At 45.8% G+C, this 22,912-nt stretch overlaps 1 protein-coding gene across 1 annotated transcript in view; it reads left to right on the top strand.

Annotated features, from left to right (window-relative positions):
* Positions 1-591: 591 nt before the first annotated feature.
* IGFBP2 (insulin like growth factor binding protein 2) overlaps positions 592-22,912 on the top strand; it is a 107,392-nt gene continuing 85,071 nt past the window's right edge. The window contains exon 1 of the mRNA XM_030579376.1: positions 592-967. Coding sequence (XP_030435236.1) covers positions 592-967 — 376 coding nt within the window. The remainder of the gene's footprint in view (positions 968-22,912) is intronic.

Genomic DNA, 22,912 nt, shown 5'->3' on the forward strand with positions numbered 1-22,912 from the left:
AGGGGCAGTCTCCGAGCCCCCCCCCCCGCACTGGGCTGGAAGGGGCAGTCCCCCGAGCCTCCCACCCCGGGCTGGGCTGGAGGGGGGACAGTCCCCGAGCCCCCCGCCCGGCACTGGGCTGGAAGGGGCAGTCCCCGAGCCCCCTGCCCGGCACTGGGCTGGAGGGGGGCAGCTCCCGAGCCTCCCCTTCGGCGCTGGGCTGGAGGAGGGGGCAGTCCCCGAGTCCCCCCCCGCACTGGGCTGGAAGGGGCAGTCCCCGAGCCCCCCCCCGCACTGGGCTGGAAGGGGCAGTCCCCCGAGCCTCCCACCCCGGGCTGGGCTGGAGGGGGACAGTCCCCGAGCCCCCCGCCCGGCGCTGGGCTGGAGGGGGACAGTCCCCGAGCCCCCCGCCCTGCACTGGGCTGGAGGGAGGCAGTCCCCGAGCCCCGGCGCTGGGCTGGAGGGGGGCGGAGGCGGAGGCGGAGGCAGGGGCCGGCCCCGGCGGGGTGGGCGGACGCGGCGGCTCTAGGACCCGGCGGCGGCCGGCTCCCCGGGGGGCCGGGAGGAGGCTGCCACCTGCCCGCGCGCTCGGAGCCCCGCACTCCCGCGACGATGCTGCCGCGGGTCGGTCGCTGCCGCCCGGCTCCGGCCGCCTGGCTCCGGCTGCTGCTGCTGGCGGCGGCGCTGGCGCGGCCGGCGCTGCCCGAGGTGCTGTTCCGCTGCCCGCCCTGCACCGCCGAGCGCCTGGCCGCCTGCGCGCCGGCCGCCGCCTGCCCCGAGCTGGTGCGGGAGCCCGGCTGCGGCTGCTGCCCGGTCTGCGCCCGCCTGGAGAACCAGTCCTGCGGGGTGTACACGCCGCGCTGCGCCGCCGGGCTCCGCTGCTACCCGCACCCCGGCGCCGAGCTGCCGCTGCAGGCGCTAGTGCAGGGCCAGGGCACCTGCGCCCGGAGACGGGACGAGTACGGGGCCAGCGCCGAGCCGGGCGCAGGTGAGGGGGGCCGGGACAGCGGGGGGGTGTTCCGCACGTGAGGGGGGCCGGGGACAGCGGGGGGGGTGTTCCGCAGGTGAGGGGGGCCGGGACAGCGGGGGGGTGTTCCGCAGGTGAGGGGGGCCGGGACAGCGGGGGGGGGGTCCCGCAGGTGAGGGGAGCCGGGGGGCTGGACAGCGGGGGGGATTCCGCAGGTGAGGGGGGGCCGGGACAGCGGGGGGGGGGTTCCGCAGGTGAGGGGAGCCGGGGGCTGGACAGCGGGGGGGGGTTCCGCAGGTGAGGGGAGCCGGGGGGCAGGACACCGGAGGGGGGGTCCGCAGGTGAGGGGGGCCGGCGCCGGGACAGCGGGGGGGGGGTCCGCAGGTGAGGGGAGCCGGGGGGCTGGACAGCGGGGGGGGGGTTCCGCAGGTGAGGCGGGGCCGGGACAGCGGGGGGGGGGGTCAGCAGGTGAGGGGAGCCGAGGAGCTGGACAGCAGGGGGGATTCCGCAGGTGAGGGGGGGCCGGGACAGCAGGGGGGGGGTTCCGCAGGTGAGGGGAGCCGAGGAGCTGGACAGCGGGGGGGGGGGTTTCGCAGGTGAGGGGGCCGGGACAGCAGGGGGGGTTCCGCAGGTGAGGGGAGCCGAGGAGCTGGACAGCGGGGGGGGGTTCCGCAGGTGAGGGGGGCCGGGACAGCAGGGGGGGGTTCCGCAGGTGAGGGGAGCCGGGGGACTGGACAGCGGGGGGGATTCCGCAGGTGAGGGGGGCCGGGACAGCGGGGGGGGTCCGCAGGTGAGGGGAGCCGGGGGGCGGGACAGCGGGGGGGGTTCCGCAGGTGAGGGGGGCAGGGGGGCGGGACAGCCGAGGGGGGTGTCCGCAAGTGAGGGGAGCCGGGGGGCAGGACACCGGAGGGGGGGTCCGCAGGTGAGGGCTCTGGGGTCGGGACAACGGGGGTGGGTCCGCAGGTGAGGGGAGCCGGGGGCCGGGACAGCGAGGGGGGGGGGAGTCTGCAGGTGAGGGTGGCCGCGGCCGGGACAGCGGAGGGGGGTTCCGCAGGTGAGGGGGGCAGGGGGGCGGGACAGCCGAGGGGGGTGTCCGCAAGTGAGGGGGGTCGGGTCGGGGGGGGAGTCCGCAGGTGAGGGGAGCCGGGGGCAGGACACCGGAGGGGGGGTCCGCAGGTGAGGGTGGCCGGGCCGGGACAGCGGGGAGGGATCCGCAGGTGAGGGGGCCGGGGGCGGGACATCGGGGGGGTCCGCAAGTGAGGGGGCCGGGGGGCGGGACAGCTGGTGGGGGGTGTCCGCAGGTGAGGGGGGCGGGTCCGCAGGTGAGGGGAGCACGGGGGTCTGCAGGTGAGGGGTGGCCAGGGAGCTCAGGTCCACAAGTGAGGGGAGCATGGGGTGGGGGCGAGACAGTGGGGGGAGGGTGTCCAGATATGAGGGGAGGCCAGAAGGGGTGGGACAGTGGGAGAGTGTCCGCAGGTGAGGGGAGGCCGTGGGGGGGGGGCGGGACAGCGGAGGGGACCTCAGTGGGTGAGGGGACCTGGGCTGAGGAGGATATGGTGGGGCTGGTGAGGGGAGTTGGGCTGCGGGAGGGGTGGGTGGTGGGGACCCCAGTGGGGTGAGGTGGGGGGCATGTGAGGGGACCCCAGTGAGTTGAGGGAAGCTTAGGTGAGGGGAAATCTAGAGAGGCAGCTGAGAGGGCAGGGGCACCCCAGTGGGGTAGAGGAGACAGGCTGAGGGGCAATCTGGGGGGTGGGTGAGGAGAGCTGGGGGGAAGGGGACCCCAGTGGGGTGAGGGTGTTGAGGTGAGTGGGAACTGGGGGAGGGTGAGTGTGGGGAGCTGGACTGTGGGAGAGCCAGGGGTGCAAGTGAGAGGGACTCCAGTGGAGAGAAGGGAGCTGAGGCAGGGGGATCCTGGGTGGGGGGGGGGAGGCAGATGAAAGACATCTCAGTGGGGTGAAGGGAGCTGGGCTGAGGGGGAGCCCAGGAGGGCGGCTGAGGGGAAGCCAGAGGGAGAGGCGGCTGAGGGGAGCAATGAAACAGCCCTGAGTTGTGTGGCATGGGCTAGCAGCGGTTTTTTCTTTGCTGTGTAGATGTACCCTAGGGGTACATCACTAACATAATGGCTGTGTCTACACTGTCTCTTTCAGCGCTAAAACTTTAATTGTTCAGGGTGTGAAAAAACACTGTCCTGATTAAAAAAGTTTTAGTGCTGAAAAGCACCAGTATAGATAGCGCTTTATCGCCAGGATAAAGCTATCACCCCTTGTTCAGGGTGGTTATTTTTTATCGCCGGGAGAGCTCTCCCCTGGTGATAAAGCGTGTCTACACTGCCCACATCACAGCGCTGCCTGATCTTTTTTGGAGCTTCTAGGTAGCATAAAGTGTGTAAAGATCTTTAGAAAGCCAAAACTCTTGAACAACTTGATGTGAAATCTTGCTCAGCTGAAAGAAAACAAATGTCAAGGGTCTGATTTTACACTGTCCAGAAAATCGTGGACATTTAGGTTTGTCATCTCGAGTTGACTTTCCAGTTTTTACTTGTGCAGTTAGAAGGGTGGGAGGGGGGGCAGGGGGGCACAGTAACTTCAGTACAAATTTAAGTGTCAGCCTGGATTTCCTTACAGAATGTTGTTTTCTTGCATTTGTGGGTTTATCTCAGATCTTTTGTTACTTCAATGGGTTTTTTTGTCTGGTTTTAAGTGTCTTGTTTCCTTGCAGTTTGTGTAATTATACATATATATGTACATATATAAAAACACACACTCACAATAACAAATTTTAAAAACACTTTAGTGCTCTGTATGTGTTACTCTGTAATGCCCATAGGGATGAATAATGAAAATAATAGCAAATCTTTAACCAGAGAGGTGTAAAGCGTGGTGTTTTAATACTCAGAGCTGAACATGTCTTTGCAAAAGGGGTTGGATATCCGCTCACACCAAAGAGAGAAGGGTTCAGTCATTTTGAGCTATGTAAGTCTTAACAGGTTGTTGCAACCATTGGGGGAGAAGGGGAGGAAAGTTCCTAATAGCAGAAAAAACTATCAGCTTCCCCTGATGTTCTTTTGTTGAAAATCATATTGTACCTTCTAGCTGCAACATGCACCCAAAATAAGAATGGGAGAGGTTTGTTTTTCCATTTCAAACAGGAACAGAAAGCCATGAAATTCATTCTGTTCAGTTCTCAAGTTTGAGGAGCAGAGAAGAATCAAATTCACTTTCAGACACTGATGTCAAATAGTTTGAAACATTCTGTGATGTAGGAGCAGTTTTCTCTTGCAAAAAGGCAGGTGCTGATCCTTCCTTTTTATGCATTTCAAGGAATTCGCCCTGTTTTCACGCTTCCAGTTTGAAAAGTCTCCTTTTGCTGATTGGAATGTGAAATTCATATGTTATTCTTTAAATTAGGGGGTTGGCAAGTTATTTTATCTCTGATGAGAGGCAGGAAGGTTGCCCAAGTGAAACAAGGAATAAGATTCTGAAAATTCTCCTGCTGTGGGCTCTAGCATTGTTTAGTCTTCCAGTTAGGTCTGCGATGCCAATCCAGAAATGGTTGTAGACAGAAAGAAATATAAAGCACCACGCAGCTAGAAAACATGCAGCACTGCTCGTTGCAAAAGGGGCTTGGGTATTTTGAAGCCATTGGGAATGTCGGAACAGAATAAGTCTGTGAAAATCTGAGTGAGAATGTAGAGATGCACCCTTGGGGCTGGATGCCACAGGGTGCTGAGTGCTCTCAACTCCCGCAGAAGTTGGAAGCTGAGCTGCTCAGCACCTCTCAGGATCTGGTCCTCAGCAATAATTTTGATGCCATTGAAATTGTCCTCCTTTTTTTTTTTTAGTTTAGTTTACATCATTTGATAGTAAATTTTACACTGTGCACACAGAAACTGTATTAGCTAGGGACCAAATTTGTTGCCATCTATCTAAAGTGCTTATATTGCTCCCACCATATCTGAGGACCTCAGAATCTTTAACATATATCCTTATAACATCCCTGGGAGGTAGGAAAAATGCTGTTATGCCCATTTTACAGATGGGGAACCAAGGTACAAAGAGACTGAGTTGCCCAAAGTCACTCAGGAAGCCTGTAGCAGAGCAGGGTTTGAACCTGGGTCTCCCAAAGACCAATAGCTGGCGTGTTCTTATTCTCTGATTGGTGTTCTAAAGACTATATGAAATGATTTTGTGAGTTTGTCTGTTTTTTAGCAGATGAGTGTCCTGATTGTTGTGTTTATTGAAATGTCTTAGCCTTCCAGATCTTTCAAAGTTTTCCAAAGGCTGTAGCAGCTAGTCTGATTCCTCTCATCATCTTCACAATTCTCATTATTCAGTACTAGTCCTTCAAGGTACAACATTTTTTCCATTTGTTCTAGTTCTTTGTCCCCAAGTTTGACCTTTATCTTTTTCTTTTATCTTCCAGTTATCATAAGTTTTGTCTTCTCTGTGCTGCTCTTCAAAACAAATTTTCTGATTCCCAGTCTACCTGGTCAGTTGTTATGTGTAAATCTTCCTCGGTCAAAGCTGTGAGGTCATTATCATTTGTGAATCTACAAACAAAAACCAGCATATAGGAGACAACTGTCATGCTGATACTGCTGTATGGGTTGGAATGCTGGAGTATGAGGAAAGCCGATGGAACAAAAGATTTTAACTGCATAAATAAGCTGATTTAGGGGCATACTGAGAGTTTCAAGACTTCAGGAAATAAAAATGAAGTGATAAGAAATAACACTGTTACAGGCGATTCAAGAAAGATGACTGCAGTGGTTTGGACACGTGTCAAGAATGGACCCAGAAAGGATACCATACATGGCAATACATTCCGTAGTGCAAAGAACTAGGAATAGAGGAAGCTGTGAAGCTGGTACAAGATAGAAAATGGTGGAAAGACTTAATTTGGCTCCATTGTCACTGCTGAGCTGATGGATGAGAATCAAAGAGAAAGGAAAGAAGATTACACCCACAACCCCAGTCAAAATCATTGTCTCCCTCTTATACAGAGGCTAAGAACTGAATGGGTCATGGAGACTCTTCTTTTACCTTTTTGCCCTTAGAGGTGATCATTCCAGGGCAAGGGTGAGGTTCACGGGTAGGAGGCAGTGTAAGAGAAAGCTTGCTATAACAATTCAGTGCATAGGAATATGGGAATGAGAAATACTGGTTTTGCCATGTTGAATTTAAATTGTTATTGGGACATCTAGGCGATGTCTTCACTAGGGCAAAAGAGGTGTTCGTAATTTGTGTTAGCTAACTCGAGGCAAAATCTTAGCTAGTTTGTATTTTTTACATGTTAGCAGGTTGAAATAAAGACTATAGGGGAGACTTATCTTTAACTTGACCAGCTAACTTGTGTGAAAACTGCAAATTGCTTTGTCTTCTTCACTAGGATTTGATCTTGAGTTAGTTAGCTGACCCAAATCTTTTTTCCTTATTGCAGATTAGGCCTTAGGGTTAAAACATGCTTCTAATTCTGAAAAGTGGCTTTAAAGATGGTAGGGTGCATTGTAGGGTTCCTTGTTTGTGTCTCAATTATTCTAGCTCAAATTAGCAAAAAGACTGTTTTTCTAACTGCCAGAGCAGCACAATCAGCTTGGGATCATGGGGTGTAAAAGTCAACCTTTGTTTTTTCTGGCTCATGTATCATCACTAGTAATCAGGGCCTTGTGTACTTTGCAATTCCAACTCCATAGAAACTGTCACAGAATTCACCCTTTGCCACTGACTTATGCTCCAGAATATCAGCTTTCATTTAAAAAAATAAGTTTCTAGGTCTTATGATTGCAGAGAAAACCTTCCAAACATTAACTAAGCAGAGAGCCTGAAACAATAGCTTTGAAAGGTGGAAACTGGCCCGTTCACCTCAATAAGGTGTCAACTTTGAAAGCTAATAATACAAACATCAGCATCAAAATAGCTAACTTTTTCACTGTGGATCACTGTAATATCCAGCTATAGTGCTTATTTGACAAGCTCCAAATGCCTCACATCCTTCCTCAAGAGCCAAAGACCAAAAAATAAAAAAACTTCATCTTCCACCCAACAACTGCTAGAATACAGTTAAGCATTTTCAATCCAGATGTGTATCTCATTTTGACCATTACAAATATAGAGGCAACATAAAATAAATTGAATGTAATATCATTTTGAAAAACACTGGGCAATGTAGTGAGGGTGTTTTTTATTTCCCTCTTTAATCCAGTGAAGACCTCTGTGTTTTAATTTCTCTCAAGATGCTGCAAAATCTCTAGTCTGTTATGCTGAAGTGCTGCAGAATGCAAGGCTCTTGCCACAAAAGTTAGGTTACGCTTTGTGTGGATCACGCATGAGTTTCCAGAAATTAAAATAAATTCAAATTGAATGTATTTAACAAATCTGTTGATGATGCTTGACCCAGAATAGAATACAGCTCATTCTCTCATCATTGCTGTGTGGTGCTTGCAGTAGGTTGGTTGTCTTCTTTGTATGGCTGATGTAGAGCAACAACTATAAATTTACATTCAGATGGTTAAACCAGATAATTGTGTCAGGAGTAGCGGAGTGTATCACTGTGATACCTCCTTCATATTGTGAATTGGGCATTGAGTAGTTCTATGTTCCATGATCTGTTCAGGGTGACCACAGCTGCACACTGGAGAATCTTTTAACTTTCCACTTGTGCAGCAAGCATGCACATCTGCCATGATTTGTACTGATGCAGTTTAGGGTTGCCCATGAGCTTCGCAGGAGATCAAAGCCAGGGATCTACTGCATCGGGTCTTTCTCAAGGTGTGTATTTGTGACTTCTTGTGAACTCAATTCTGCTTTCCAAGCTTCAACAGAGGTGAAGTTGCATCGGCGAAGGTTAAATGCATGGGTCCAGAAAGGCTTACGTGACTTCAAGTGGTGGTGAGGGACGTTAAAGTTTCATTGGATTGGGAGATGTTCATTTTCCAAGAGCCTGAAGGGTTGTGGCATCGTGGCGAATGGATAGGGGATCAATGTGCGATAGAAGCAGCCGCCAAGGTGTTGGAGTTGACTTGAGGGTTCCAGTGATTCACTGCATTGCAGTGTTCAGTTGGACATCAACAAGTCGAGTGTGGCTACTTCTGATCCATACCAGCGCACAGAACTTGGTAACAGAGTATATAAGGACCATCGCTGATCTCCGTGTCACTGATGCTGATGCTCTCCAGCTTGTGCTTGCAAGTTTCTGGATCAGGTTGACCCTTGTTTTCATATTGGCAGCTACCTTCTTCAGATGGTTGTGGAGGGTTAGTGTGCGGTCCAGCTTTATTTGGAGACAGGAGTGGGTTGGTTAATCTATGTAAGCTCTTTTGGAGCAAGATGTGCCTGTACAGACCTAGCACAATGGGACCCTAAACTGCCTGTGTTATTGTAACAAATAATAAATAATTATGAAGCAGCTCACTGAATATAACATAGCAATTCCTATCTCCACACACTTTCTCCTTACTGAGGTGACAGTGATGGTTTGTAGGAAGGGGTGAAGATTTTGAAGACTTCAGGACTTTTACTAAAGAAGTAGTTTTATTTTTGTCCTGTCCATTGGCAAATGTTCTGTTTCCTCCTTGTCCCAAGAGGCAATTGTTTCTTTTCCTCTTGGTTCCAGTTTGTTGCTAACTAAAAGCGATATTTGCTGAGGGAATAGTTAGAAGTTCTGGCTGAGAGAAACTTCATGTAATTTGTTTTATCCACATCCAGGAATTGAGCTCAGATAAACAATGCAGAAGGGGGAACAGTGAAAAATGGAGCATGGGGGGTGTATTTATTTATGAAACTTTGCACTGGAGCTGGTCAAATGATTAGCTGTGGCTTATTTATCTGACTAGTTTAGTCGTTGCATTTTCTCACAAGTTATTCATGAACATAATGTGATTTTTACAAATTTGTTTTTTTATTCTAATTTTTTACAGACTTTTGTACAAACATTTTAGCTGATTGAATATTTATAAGCAAGAAGTTCTGAGTATTTGCTATTTGTGTCATATGCTAGCTCTTGTAAATCACATGATATTTTTCCTGTTCTTAATTGGCTTATCTTAGCTTTATGACGAGGCGGAAGGCCAAATAAACCATTGGCACTTTGATTCTTTCAGAGAAATTATGTGAACACTTTAGATAAAGAGAAAGACACACAGAGATGGAAATAAAGTTTTAGGACATTGTAAGGCTTTTCTTTCATACTGGAAAGAGCATTGGATCCAGTTATGTACCTAGATCCCACATTTTAAAATACTTTGGTTTCTTTCTCTGACTAAGAAAGATATAAGCTATATTGATAGGCTGTTTAGCAGACTTTACATGTGCTTTGTTTCTTGTCCTAGTTGCACAAAGTAATTGTGTGTGTGTGTAGAACTCTTTTCAAAGATGTTTTCTCACACACTCACCTGTCTTTTCCTTGGTTGCTGTTGTGTTACATGTCCCATGCACAACAGTGTTTAATGCATCTGCCAAGAGTATGAATTGAATTCATTGGTCTCTTTTATTACACTTTATCACCAGCTGTTCACATCTGTTAATAGCTGTATATGTGTACTCAGACTTGCAGTTGCCAGCCGAGGCTTTAAATATATTGCTTTTTCTTGTTGGGTTAGCTGTATTAATGCCAGGTCTCTGGCCCAAGTCGCTTGGGAAGGTGCTCTATAAATTTTCCCACTCCTAAACAATAACATGCTGTTTCATATGTCTGCCAAATGCACTTATTTGCTGTAGGACTCTCGCACCCCTCTCAAAATTCACAACAATCATTTGTGCATCTGACGAAGTGGATATTCACCCACGAAAGCTCATGCTCCAATGCGTCTGTTAGTCTATAAGGTGCCACAGGACTCTTTGCAATGATCATGTGTCAGGAAAACTTAATAGTTATTGTACGTGCCTGGTCCAGTGTGAAAAGAGTGAAATCTCTGACATAACTGGGGTGCAGAGGGTAGGGGGCAAACTCCTCCCCTTGTGGTAGTGATAATATTAAGCAGTGTCTCATAGCAATTGCCTGAACTCAATAGCACATATAATGGGTAAACAGGGCAGTTACAGCAAAACTGGAAGTAAAGTGAGGTCTGTTTGCTTTCAAAGATTAGTCCCTGAAAAGATACAAGGGGACAACCCTACGGTGGTCAACTCCAGGAAAGCTTCATCCTCACACATTGTTGTTTGTGGTAGTGGCAGAGCACAGTGAACTGCTGCCAGAAATACCAGTCTTAGGGTATGGCTACACTTGCACTTCAAGCGCTGCCGTGGCAGCGCTTTGAAATTTCGAGTGTGGTCGCAGCGCCAGCGCTGGGAGAGAGCTCTCCCAGCGCTGCACGTACTCCACATCCTCTGCGGGTGTAGCTTGCAGCGCTGGGAGCCGCGCTGCCAGCGCTGCGGCACTGATTACACTAAGGCTTTACAGCGCTGTATCTTGCAGCGCTCAGGGGGGTGTTTTTTTCACACCCCTGAGCTCGAAAGTTGCAGCGCTGTAAAGCGCCAGTGTAGTCATGGCCTTATTTGCACAGGTTGATTGTGAAAAGCAGGATGTCAGAGGCTAGGGGAGCCTTGTTTTGTGTATTTGTATATAGAGCATCTGGCAAATGTTCTGGTCTCAATACAGAAGGAGGCAGCAGAGTGTATCTGCAGCTGAGTCTGGAGGGGTTTAAACTGCTAGGGGAGAAAAAGATAATGTTGTTACTACCACAGTGCCAGTTACTCCTAACGACATGAGGATCACCTGTAGAATGGCCCTAGGAGTAAAAATTCTGGCACTTGACCTGCTCCCCTTTCCCCATGTGGAGGGTGAGAGCTTTGGGAAGTGGATGATTGCTGCCTCTCCATTGCAACAGGTTATTTTGTTGTATTTATTATTTTATCAAATCCAGAGGCTAGCAAGTCCTTGTGTAGAGACCAGCAGAAAGCAAGGGCCTTCCTTTGTGAGATTGCAGTGGAAGTTAGCTATTTTAAAAAGAAAAATGTTAGCAATCAAGGTACTTTCTTATGGAAAGAGATGGAATATTGGGCAAAATAACAATGATCCCAAATCACTTTTGCAAATGGTAAAACAATGTTTCAGCATTTCAACCACTATTCATAGCAAAGCTGAGTTGTACCTCTTGGCTGGTAAAATTATATATTTGCTGCCTAGTCTCCTGCCTAGTCAAAGATTCATGTGGCATTAGTTCTTTTCTGAGGAGCACTTTCTTGGTATTTGATTACAGAACCTTTAACTGGAGTCTAGTCAGTAGTGACCCTTTTTGTAGATTGTGCATGTGGGAATTGGGCTATGTTGAAATTAGTACTGTTTAGTCTTGCATTTTCTGTTAATACAAAATCTCTGGAGAGAGAACAGAAATATAATGTTTTTCCTAGAAATTAATAATGTGTCCACATCATATTTTTGTTCAAAGACAATTTTTCGAGAATTGTGTATGAGATTTGTAGTTTATTCGGGTCATCCAGTAGATATGGGACATATAGGTCAGTTATATATTGTTGCAAAGTTTTGGCCACCAAGTTTGTCAATATGTTGCAGATCTTGGCCACTCAGAAATTTCACAGTGGGATAGAACTCAGATCCTCCTGCTCCAAAGGCCTCTGCCACTTTAAATAAAGGAGAATCATCTTTAGCTACCAGAAGTATTGGATCTATGATGCACAGTTGAGCAATTCTGGTTCTATCCATTCGAGAACAGTGGTGTCACACAGATAGATTGAACCCTCCACACCCACAGCCCCTCTCCCAAACACACCAGTCCAATGGTATATTTACATATTTCTAACCTCATCTTTCATTTAGGTAGCAGTAAAAACTGGCCATTATGAGCAGAATCACTGCAGTAGTGGCAGTGTTGGATGCAAAGTTTTTAACTTCATTCAGTTGGTAAGGAGTTAAACCATGGTGAGGTTTGCGGGGAGATTGCATGCCAGACATGTATATTGTAGTCATAGAGCTTAGCGAGAGAGAAATCTGCTAGGTCCTACTTAGTCCATCTCTCTGAGGTCAGCGTAGGATGTCCCTCTACAGTATATTCTCAAGTGTTCTGTCCATTCTAGCTTTAATTGCCCCAGTGACAAAGCACCCCACTGCCCTTTTGCAACCAGTCCATTCTAATAGATTCCTCTCACCTCAGTGTTAGAAGAGTTTTCCTGATAACCATCCTACAATTTCCTTTGCCTTTTAATAGTAAGACAGGATGGGCACTTACATTCCCAAAGCACAGACAATATGCTTGTCTCAACCTGGTGAGACAGTTCAATGTGCAGTAGAGTGAGCTATCAAACTAATTTTTATTTTCTGGGTGTCCTTCACCTAAAAGGTGATGCGCACACTTCTGTTTTCTCTCTACTCACCCGTTGTCTCTTCATCTTCAATCTAGTGACACTGCATCACAGCCACTCTGTCTGTAGGGGAGTCTCCGGAGCCTGACATTGATGCTTGCGATTATTGTTGTGATTATAACTCAGAATGTGACTCTAAAAATGGCATGGTGTGGCTCCATGTTTACTGGATCGATTTTTCTCAGCTTCTGAGTACAAACATTTCTTTTTTCTAATTGCCAACCCTGCGTCTTCCACCTGGGACATGAGTGTCAAGCTGAGGTTTTGTATTATCACCAATAATAAAAGATTCAGAAATTGGAACTTGGGCATTTCTGGTGTGTTATCCAGAGTAGAATCCAGCTCTTTCATGCAGAGCTCTGATTACTCTTTAGGGGCAACAGAATAAAGGTAGTAGAAAATTATTTTTGTCAGTAGAATCAGCAGATTTAACTCAGAATACATATAAGAAGAGTCTTACTGATTAAAAAGATGCCATTCAGCGTACTCACGTACCTGACAATAACCACAATTTAATTATCTGAAGGGATCACTGCTGAGTAATGGGAATTTTATAGATTCATAGATTCTAGGACTGGAAGGGACTTCGAGAAGTCATCAAGTCCAGTCTCCTGCCCTTATGGCAGGACCAAATACTGTCTAGACCATCCCTGATAGACCATTCCCGAGAGAAAGGGAGGCACTCCCTTTCTCTCCTTCCTCCTTTGTCCCATTAGTGACGTTACTATGGATTTATACCAGTATAACTGAGATCAGGATCTGGTTCACTGGGCCTGATTCTCCTCTCACTTACTGAGTCACTGACTTTAGTGGAGATGCTCCTGGTTTGCATTCGTGTCAGTGAGAGGAGAATCAAGCCCACTGTCTCTAAATAGGATTCAGCTCAGTTTACTAGTTCCTTCAGAACACAGCTGTAGGGCTAGATTGTGGTCTGAGTTATACTGTTGAAACTGTAGAAGTCCTTGGTTGTACCAGTGTAATAGAAAAAATTTGCTGCACAGTGTGCAGGGAATGCCCTATGTATTTTAAGACCTAAATGTAACTCCTGAGGCCAATGGAGCTACTCCGGATTTACACCAGTGTAACAGACCAAAATTTGACCCTGTACAGAGTTACTTAGGAGTTTCAATTCAAATGAAGGGAAGAAGGTGTCTTCTGAGTCGTATAGATACTGCGCTGGGAGGGCACAGAGCTGAACGGTGGTTCTGTGTGAAGTGTGTGAGGCAATGCCTGCTAACTTAGGGAAAATGGAGATTGACAAATGTATCAAGACGAATGTCAATTCCCCCACACATCCACTCCTCCGTGGATGTGCCCACACCTCAGTCCTTTTAGTTAGCTTTCAGCTCTTCCTCTCCATCTAGTGCCTTTTACCTTAGACCTGGCACTGAAAACAAACGAGTGAAAATTAAAAAGTATCTCCTAGTAACAAACATGAAAAGTATGACAAATATCAACAGCTTATACTGTGGCCTTTCCTTGCAAAATAGGATGAAGCAACAGGTAAGGTCCCTTCTTTTTGTTAGCTGTTCCTATTCCCTGTCAATTCTCCCCCGACTCTCCCTAGTGTATTCTTTCATTCTTTGCTAAATTATTTGTCCAACTTAGATTACAACAGGGGTAGGCAACTTATGGCATGGCATGGTGAGCTGATTTTCAGTGTTACTCACACTGCCCGGGTCCTGGCCACTGGTCCAGAGGGCTCTGCATTTTAATGTAATTTTAAATGAAGCTTTTTAAACATTTTAATAACCTTATTTACTTTACAAACAACAATAGTTTAGTTATATATTGTAGACTTATAGAAAGAGACCTTCTAAAAACGTTAAAATGTATTACTGGCATGTGAAGCCTTAAATTAGAGTGAATAAATGAAGACTCGACACACCACTTCTGAAAGGTTGCCAACCCCTGGATTAGAATTTGCTTGGAGAAGGGATAGTATGTTCTTTCTTCTCTGTACAGTGCCATGGACTTACGTGGCACACTATATACATAAACGAGTTATCGGTCTCTGTTGAAACTGTTCGACTGCATGACTGGTCCCAGGCTTCCTTCAACCTACATTTTAGCAGGTTAGGCATGTTCAGCCAAGGCAGTGTTATGCTTGTCTGAATATCCCTTTCTGCTTTTAATGAGATGTTCTGTGTCATCTCAGTTGTAGGGACTAACCTGTCACCAAACTAGCCATTCACATGCCACTTTAGAGATGCTTCATTTCTTTAGATGTGCAATGAGAGCAGATGGTGGCAATAAAAATAATACTTATCCTGTACTGAATAGTGTGAATTTATCACCATGGCCTTCTACTGGATGGAAACAGAACTACTTGTTTTTTGTCGTATACTCTATACTGCTAATGGTGATTCCCCTTTTGCTCAAGTGTTATAGACCTCTTGCTTTGTAGAAAGATCTTCTCTCCCTACTATCACTGTTTTGTTCCAAGGGATGCATAGTGACAACTGTTGTTTCCTAGTTGGCCACTGGTTTCTTTCAATATTTGCCCCTTATATAGCACGTTCCATCTTCTAAGTGTCATATAAATGTTACAGAATTAACTAAATGGGGAGATCACTTCTCCCCACCTCGCTTTCAGAGATGGCATTAGTCCACCTTGTTGCCATAATGCTTTCATTGTGTTTTAATTGGGTAGTTATTAATCTATCATCCTCTAAGATCACACGTGCTGTGGGGCAAGGAGGGAGCAGTCAACAATGCTTAAAACAATTGACTAGCATTGTAGTTAATCACTTTTGTTGCCCCAAATGAACAATGTCTACATGGCTTGCACTGAGGTGTGTGGGTGTTTTTTTTTTTTAGGAATTTAGGATAATACCTTTAATTCATTATACAGGGGCCTTCTCTGTAGTCTGTTGTCCTTAGAAAACCTACTTAGATTCCTTTTGCAGCTGGTTGTGTTAAGAAATACAAGTATGTTTTCTTTGCATTTATTTTTAGACTTCAAAATTGCAAGGGAAAGGAAGGTTACTTTGTTCAGTAGTCGCTGTTACAGGTGTCCATGTGGCTTTGTTGGTAGCACTCGCCTCTTTTGGGTCAAAAGGTCTTGGCTTCTAGTCCATACCAGGACAGGGTCATACCAATGCTCACAGAGAAGGATGGAGGTAGGTGCTTTAATGTTGGATCTTTAGGCTAAGCCATTAAACTACCGCTGTCCAAGTAGAAGTTAAAGTGCTGGTCATCTCAGAAAAGTGACAGTGTGAAATATTAGCGAGACAAGGTGGGTGAGGCAATAGCTTTTATTGGACAAACTTCTGTTGGGTGTGTGTGTGTGTGTGTGTGTGTGTGTGTGAGAGAGAGAGAGAGAGAGAGACAAGATTTTGAGCTTACACAGAGCTCTTCTTCGGGTCCAATAAAATATATTACCTCACCCGCCTTGTCTGTCTAATATCCTGGGACCAACATGGTTACAAATACCCTGCATAGATCACGGGTAAAACATCACTTTCTTACTTAACAGGCCTGCTCCCTGTGTGTGTTCAGAGCCATTTTTCCTGATTTTAGTAACAAAAATAAAGTGTTTACAGCATTTTACTCCTGTTAGCTCTGCAGAGTCGGCACAGCTAAGAGGGAGTAAGATGGATTTTATTCCTTCTGGTGCACTATCAAGAGAATATGCCACATTCCAGCTCAAGGGCCAGTCATTTACACATGTCCAAATATATTGGTGGCAAGGAGTGGGTGGGTTAGATTCTGTGGCCTGCATTGTGCAGGAGGTCAGACTAGATGATCATAATGGTCCCTTCTGACCTTAAAGGCTATAATTGTACAGCTGTCATCATCATCCTAATGTTCTCATTACACCTCTGGCGTTAGGGCAGTGACGAAGTTCCTCCACTCCTGTCTGTTTCTAGCATGTCTTTCAGTGGTTCCCCAGCTGTGCCCCAGGTTTTTCAGCTCGTCTTCCACAGATCTTTGCCATGTTGTTTTTGGGCCGCCTCGTTTTCGCTTGCCTTCAGGTGTCCATCTTATTGCTACTCTGGTCATGGAATCAGTTTCCATCTGAAGCACATGGCCAATCCATCTCCTGCGTCTCCTGGCAACGATGGTGTCACTAAGAGTGTAAACAGAAGACAATCAGATTGTACGGGCATTAGTGAAGGCACAATTTGGTCTGAAGAACCTTTAATGCCAGTGACATTTTGTGAGAAAGAAAAAAAAACAAACTCTGCTTGACTCCGGCTTAGTTTGTAGGACTGAGTCAGTGAGAAACACATTTTTTCTTTAAACGGGTGCATCTGATCTGGAATCAATGAGAGAACATGGATTAACATGGCACTTCATGATGATATTTTCTAAAGAGTCATGATGGTGTCTCAGTGACACATCTGAAAACATGTGAGGCTTTAATTGATGTTGAGCAAGTAATGGCACCTCTGATAGTCGGCACGGTCACTGCACATACAAATACAATCTATTTGGAGCCTGTTCTTGCACCACTGAAATCCATGGGAAACTTGCTATTGAGCAGAGCAAGATTAGGGGAGGGATAGCTCTGTGGTTTGAGCACTGGCTTGCTAAACCCAGGGTTGTGAGTTCAATCCTTGAGGAGGCCACTTAGGGGCCTAGGGTAAAAGTTGGTCCTGCTAGTGAAGGCAGGGGGCTGGACTCAATGACCTTTCAAGGTCCCTTCCAGTTCTAGGAGACTGGTATATCTCCGATTATTATTACTTTATTAATGGTCAGTACTGGCAGTTTTTCACAGGTGACGAAGCTTTAGTTGCTTTGATAATATAGTTCTTAAGAGCTGCTTAATTTTTTTATGGTGAACTTCCTTTCTGTTGCTCTAGTGTTGCCTGAAACATTGAACAAATTACATAAAAAAATTCAAATGGTGTTAAAAATACTGATTGGTATCTAAATGGTTTGTAAAAGGAAATCCAGGGCACACAGACACATTAAACCAGAAGCTTTCCCTACTACTTACCTTGGATATTAGTCACGTTTTCAAATAAGCCCTAAAACAAAAGTCCTGACCAGAAGTTGCTCTTAAAGATTGCATGGCATGTCCCACAGAGGTTTTAGTTCCCAGGGACCTGGCCAAATCCCAGATCAAGCAATCCTGTCCTGCCTTCCCAAATTCCTCCTGCAGTTTCAGATTGATATGGCATTCAGTTCTTTAGCAGTTGTGCAGTATTGCTGTGTACTGTTAAAACACCTGCCACTTCCCAACCAGGAGATGGAACATTTATATAACCCCTTGCCTGTCTTCCAGGGGTGTCGTGTGAGACTTCATCAATGTTTGTAAAGTACTTTGAAATCCTCAGAAGAAAGGCTGGTAAGTGCTTAGTATATTAGTCTTAGTAAATTGAAGGCAATGAAAACAAGAGCATGAGACTTTAGCCATTTGAAGTCGTAGCATTAGGTTGAATAGTTATGGGCTACTAAAGCAATAATTTTGCTATTGTATTGCATTGTGAGTCTGTGCACATTTAACCGTGTGCACAGCATTATGAACAGATGCTCTTTACATATTTAGTTTGATAAGATTTCAATCTCTTTTTAGAAATGGCAAAACTTCCTTTTATGCAGTGGAATTGTAGCCATGTCAGTCTCAGGATATTAGAAGGACAAGGTGGGTGAGGTAATATCCGTTAAAAGATATTATCTCACCTGTCTTGTCTCGTCTCTCTAACACTTTCTTTTGGAATTTGCATTATATTAAGGGGTATTATGCAAAATGTAGCTTGCTTGGCCCATCCATTTCAGTGTTATGCTATTATTACTTCAGATACTTGTGTTTGGACAGGAGTTTTCTCCATTGGAGCCCAGCTTCCCTTTCTTCCTAATCCAGCAATGATGTTAAGACCCATGTTTGTGATATGTCTGTCTGCTTTGAAAATGAAGGTGATGGACCAAGATCAGTATTATGGGCCTGAGCCAAGGAGGGGTGGAGCACTTTGTAGCTCCTGTTGAATTTAATGAATGTGGTGTGTTCTCAGCCCTTTCAAAACTATGCTTCATGACCTCACCGTGAGATCTAGTAGGGAGACCCGCTGAGCTGAGGAAGGGGTGAAATGTAAATCTTCAATCATTAGCAAAATGTGCCCAGAAAAATAATGAAAAATGAAAGTGAAATAATGGGTCTGTTCTAAGATAAATGCATTTGTAAATTTCTCCCATTTGTAAATTTCTTTTAGTCACTATTAGTTTGATTTCCTTCACCTTCCTCTGTTTTTGTCTGCTCTGTGTCTCTTCAGGATGTTTAGAAGAATATATCACTTGCTTTCAGCTTTATCATTCCAGGGAATCTCCTTGGAAATACTTTACAAGGACTTTAGAACAACAAAAGAGACTGCCTTCCAGAGAATACATCACTTTACAGGGAGCTCAGTGTGTGCCGTGGCAGGATTTAGGGAATTTAGTCCAAGTTGTGTGGATGCCCACACAGTGCAGATATGGTCAATAAAAGACATAATTATGTATCTCACTATTGGGTCTCTGGGTTTCAATTCAGGGAGATCCCACTAGCTGGAGACATAACACCAGACAGAAGACTGTTCCTATAAGATTTCCAGTCCAGTTTTCCTGACCTCAGGGTGAGCACCCAAAAAGATTTGTGCATAACCAAACCTCCTAACGCTTCTGAGGTGGCCCCACAGTAACCTAGCATACTAACTACCTTGACATTGGTCCCCTGGAAAGTCTGACCTTCTGCATGTGCAGCAGCCTAGCTCTTTGTGTATGAGACAATCTCTACTCTTTCACCCCCACGACATGTGACTTTGTTCTTAAGACTTCCAAGCAAAACTGTTTGCACCTGCGGTGCTCTCCTATCTTCCTGTTTTGTGCTTTGGGTGCAGCAGGTGTGGCAAGAGAAGGGAGAATCTGATTAGCTGAGCTGTAACTGGAGGAAAATAACGCCTGTCCAGTCTGTTATTCCCCTGTGTTATCAACTTGGATAGTTTTGAATTCTCAGCTCCAAGGTGTGTTTGTGTTTAACTATGGAATTCTCTCCCGTGAAACTAGTCTGTTCTAGCAGAGCTAAAATGTTCCAGCTGACCTCAAAAACAGCTCAGTGTTAAAATGCGAGGGAACTCCTATAAATGTTTAACCAGGACTGTGTTTTTTTATATCTTCACTTCTTTCTCTCTCTCTCTAGAATATCAGCCGTGTGTAACCATTTTGTATTTTAATTATACACCGTCCTTGCTTTCTCTCAGCAAAATTATCTTTGTGTAGGACTGATACCAAGCTAAATGACCCCATTGTTCCTGTGGTAGTATTTGTGATCTATTGGTCCTTTCACTACTATCTAAATTACACCATAAGAGATATGCAACACCAAACAGCTGGAACAAGTGATTGTAACTGTCTCGTTGAAATAGGCTCCTATTTTGGATTTAAAAACTCCTTTAGATAAAGGATTCAGAAGTTTTGACAGTGTCAAATGAGATTCAGTTGTGACTGCTCAATGCCTCAGTCTGCTGTTTGAGATGCAGAGTTCTACATTATATTGTTTTTGTTGCACTGAAATAATCACTTTTCATTATTGGTTATATTTTTCTATGTAAGTGCTGTTTTTAGTGCTTTTGTACAAGCCTGAGGCTATAGACCTGGGCTCTGAAACTGCTGTGGATTTTAAAATACAGTGTAAAGGTACCCTGTACAGTAGAACCTCAGAGTTATGAACACTAGAGTTATGAACTGACCCATCAACCATACAACTCATTTGGAACTGGAAGTACGCAATCAGGCAAGAGCAAAAACAAACAAACAAAAAACAAACAAACCCCCAAACAGTACAGTACAGTGTTAAATGTAACCTAATTTAAAAAAAGGGAAAGCAGCATTTTTCTTCTGCATAGTAAAGTTTCAAAGCTGTATTAAGTCAATGTTCAGTTGTAAACTTTTGAAAGACCAACCATAACGTTTTGTTCAGAGTTATGAACCATCTCTATTGCCGAGATGTTTGTAACTCTGAGGTTCTACAACTGTATGTCCTGATTGAACTGTGGTGTGTGTTTGTTTTTCTTTTTTTGCTGCTTTTTATATACCTTTATTTCTGTCCTTTTCCCCCTTCTCTTGATTTTGTCCATGGTGTTGTTTTCTTCTTTACAAGTTGCTATGTTATTTTTACTTTCTTTCTTGTGTCACGTTTTTTGTTCACTTTACCTTTCCTCTCTGACTTTGCATGCAGAATTACTTTGTATATTTTCTGTAAATCTCTGACATGATGATTCAGACCAGCCTCACTCAGTGAAGACCTGCTCAAACTTGTTGTTCTGCCTTCTGAGAAAGCAGGACTTCATGGCTATCCCGAGGGGGGAAGGGTCAGGTTCAGTGTGCTCTGTGTGTGCACTTTTGTTAATGGTGAAAGTGGCCTGCCTGTTCTGACGCTTGGATTCAGCTTAAAGCAGCCCAGGTTCAATATGCTGTGGAACCTGGGGACATCCAGATCAGCCAGTCTATACAAGTCAATAAACTCTTTGCTATTTAATGAAAATAATTCTGGCATACTTTGCCCTATTTTGGTGACCTTTCATGAGGCTCCTTTGCCTTACTCGTGCCATCAGTCCATTGACTTTAATGGAATTACAAAAGTGAGTACAGCGTCTAACTATGCAGATTTAAGGCTTGATCCTACTCCCATGAAAAGCTTTGCCATTGACATCAGTGAAAGCAGGACTGGACCCTTGTACCTCTCTTTGATGAGAAGAAACCTGCAGTATTTTTTTAAGTGAGGAGTCCTACCTTCCTTTCCCTGTGCTTTCCAGATAGCTTTCAATATGAGAGTCCTGTTTTTAATCCTTTAATCTGAAAGGATATTTTCCATTTCTGATTCCTGTGATCTATGTAATTTGCTCCTATTAGTGATCATAGGCCCTATGCTGCTCACACTAGGAGCTGGCCCTCTGCACAGGGGGGTGAATTTCATTGTGCTGAATGGGGGTAGAAGCAGGCCCCTTGATAATTTTATTATAGAAACTTAACTGTTCTTTGTAAAAGAGAAATGTCACCCCATTCCCCTTGTCACCAGACTCTGCACTTGTTTAAGTTGATCTCTTCTTGTTCTAGAATTCAATGTGTTGTAGCTTCTAACTTTTCCCTACTTGTTTGAGGCATGACCCTGCACACCAAGAAACTTGCCCTGACTTTAAAAAGAAGCAAAAGAATGGAGAGTATGGGTGTGGATTTAAAGGAGTGTATAACTCTTGCTCGAGACCTTGGTTAAACGGCAGGTCTCAGTCTCTTTCCATCTAATGAAACCAGTTCTCACTCCAGCTGCACACAGGTACCCAGAGATTTTCACACAGGGGTGGTTATCATACAAATGCGCACTTGTTTCTAAAGACTTGTTCAAAGTGTTTTAACTGTTCACAGCTTTTAGCACTCACTCGAGAGCATTTGAGGAGAACCGCTTTGCCTCACTACAGCCACATGTATCTTTTAGTTACCACTCCCTTCCTTTATGAATGAGCAATAAAAAGAATTTCAGGTGGTTGCAGAGAGAGCAAATACTGTTGAGGCAGGAAATGCAAACTGTTACAGGCCACATGCTACCCTATGGCACCTTAGAGGCTAACAAATTTATTTGAGCATAAGCTTTCATGGGCTAAAGCCCCCTTCATCAGAGGCATGCAGTGGAAAATACAGTAGGAATATATACACACACACACGGAACATGAAAGAGTGGGGGTTGCCATACCAACTCTTTGAACTGGGACATCCTGATTATCACTACAAAAGTTTTTTTTCCTCCTGCTGGATAATAGCCCACCTTAATCGATTAGTCTCATTAGAGTTGGTATGGCAACCCCCATTTTTTCATGTGGTGTGTGTGTGTGTGTGTGTGTGTGTAACTGTATCTTCCTACTGTATTTTCCACTCCATGCATCTGATGAAGTGGGTTCTAGCCCACGAAAGCTTATGCTCAGATAAATTTGTTAGTCTCTAGGGTGCCACAAGGACTCCTCGTTTTTGCTGATACAGACTAACACGGCTGCCCCTCTGAAACATGCTACCAATGTACATGTTTCCAAACTGTGATGACAGAGTGGGGAGGAAGAGGACAGAACAGGTGTGGAGACGTGTTTCTTTTAAATCAACTGATTTCTGGACACTTGCAGGGAGCAGGTTTATTTGTGTGGAAGCTCAGCGCCTCTGTGTAGCTCGCTGCGGTGCCTGGCCCCCATGGTGGCAGGGCTCCCTGCTGTCTAGTACGTGTTTCTAGAACCCCCATTCAGACAGTGAGGGCAGAAGGTTTACAGACATGTAAGGAAGTTGCTTGTGAGCTCACCAACAGGAATCAAGCGGAGCAGGCTATACAGAGCAGCTGTTCCATCACCTCCAGCTGCACCATAGTAGCCTCTCAGTTCCTCCCATATGGAGAGTCTTTGCTGGTGGGCAGAGGGGCTTTCCCCCTCCTGCTGTAGGTTTGTCCAGGCTTGCCACAGTTTGCTCCTCATCAAATTTGGTGGTAGTACAGGGTAGCTTTTGAGCCCATATCTTTATTAATGGATATCAGAGACTACTAAGTAAAGCCCTGGCATATCATTTTGCATGAGTTTGTCTGAACTTTTTCTGTGGTTTAGATATGTAGGAGTTTGCACCCTTTAGAGACTGGGTTCAAACTCCCAAATTAATTCAGCATATTTAAGTTTCCCCCAGGTTTCCATGCAGTCCACACACA

This window comes from Gopherus evgoodei, chromosome 11, assembly GCF_007399415.2.
Source record: "Gopherus evgoodei ecotype Sinaloan lineage chromosome 11, rGopEvg1_v1.p, whole genome shotgun sequence".
NCBI lineage: Eukaryota > Metazoa > Chordata > Testudines > Testudinidae > Gopherus > Gopherus evgoodei.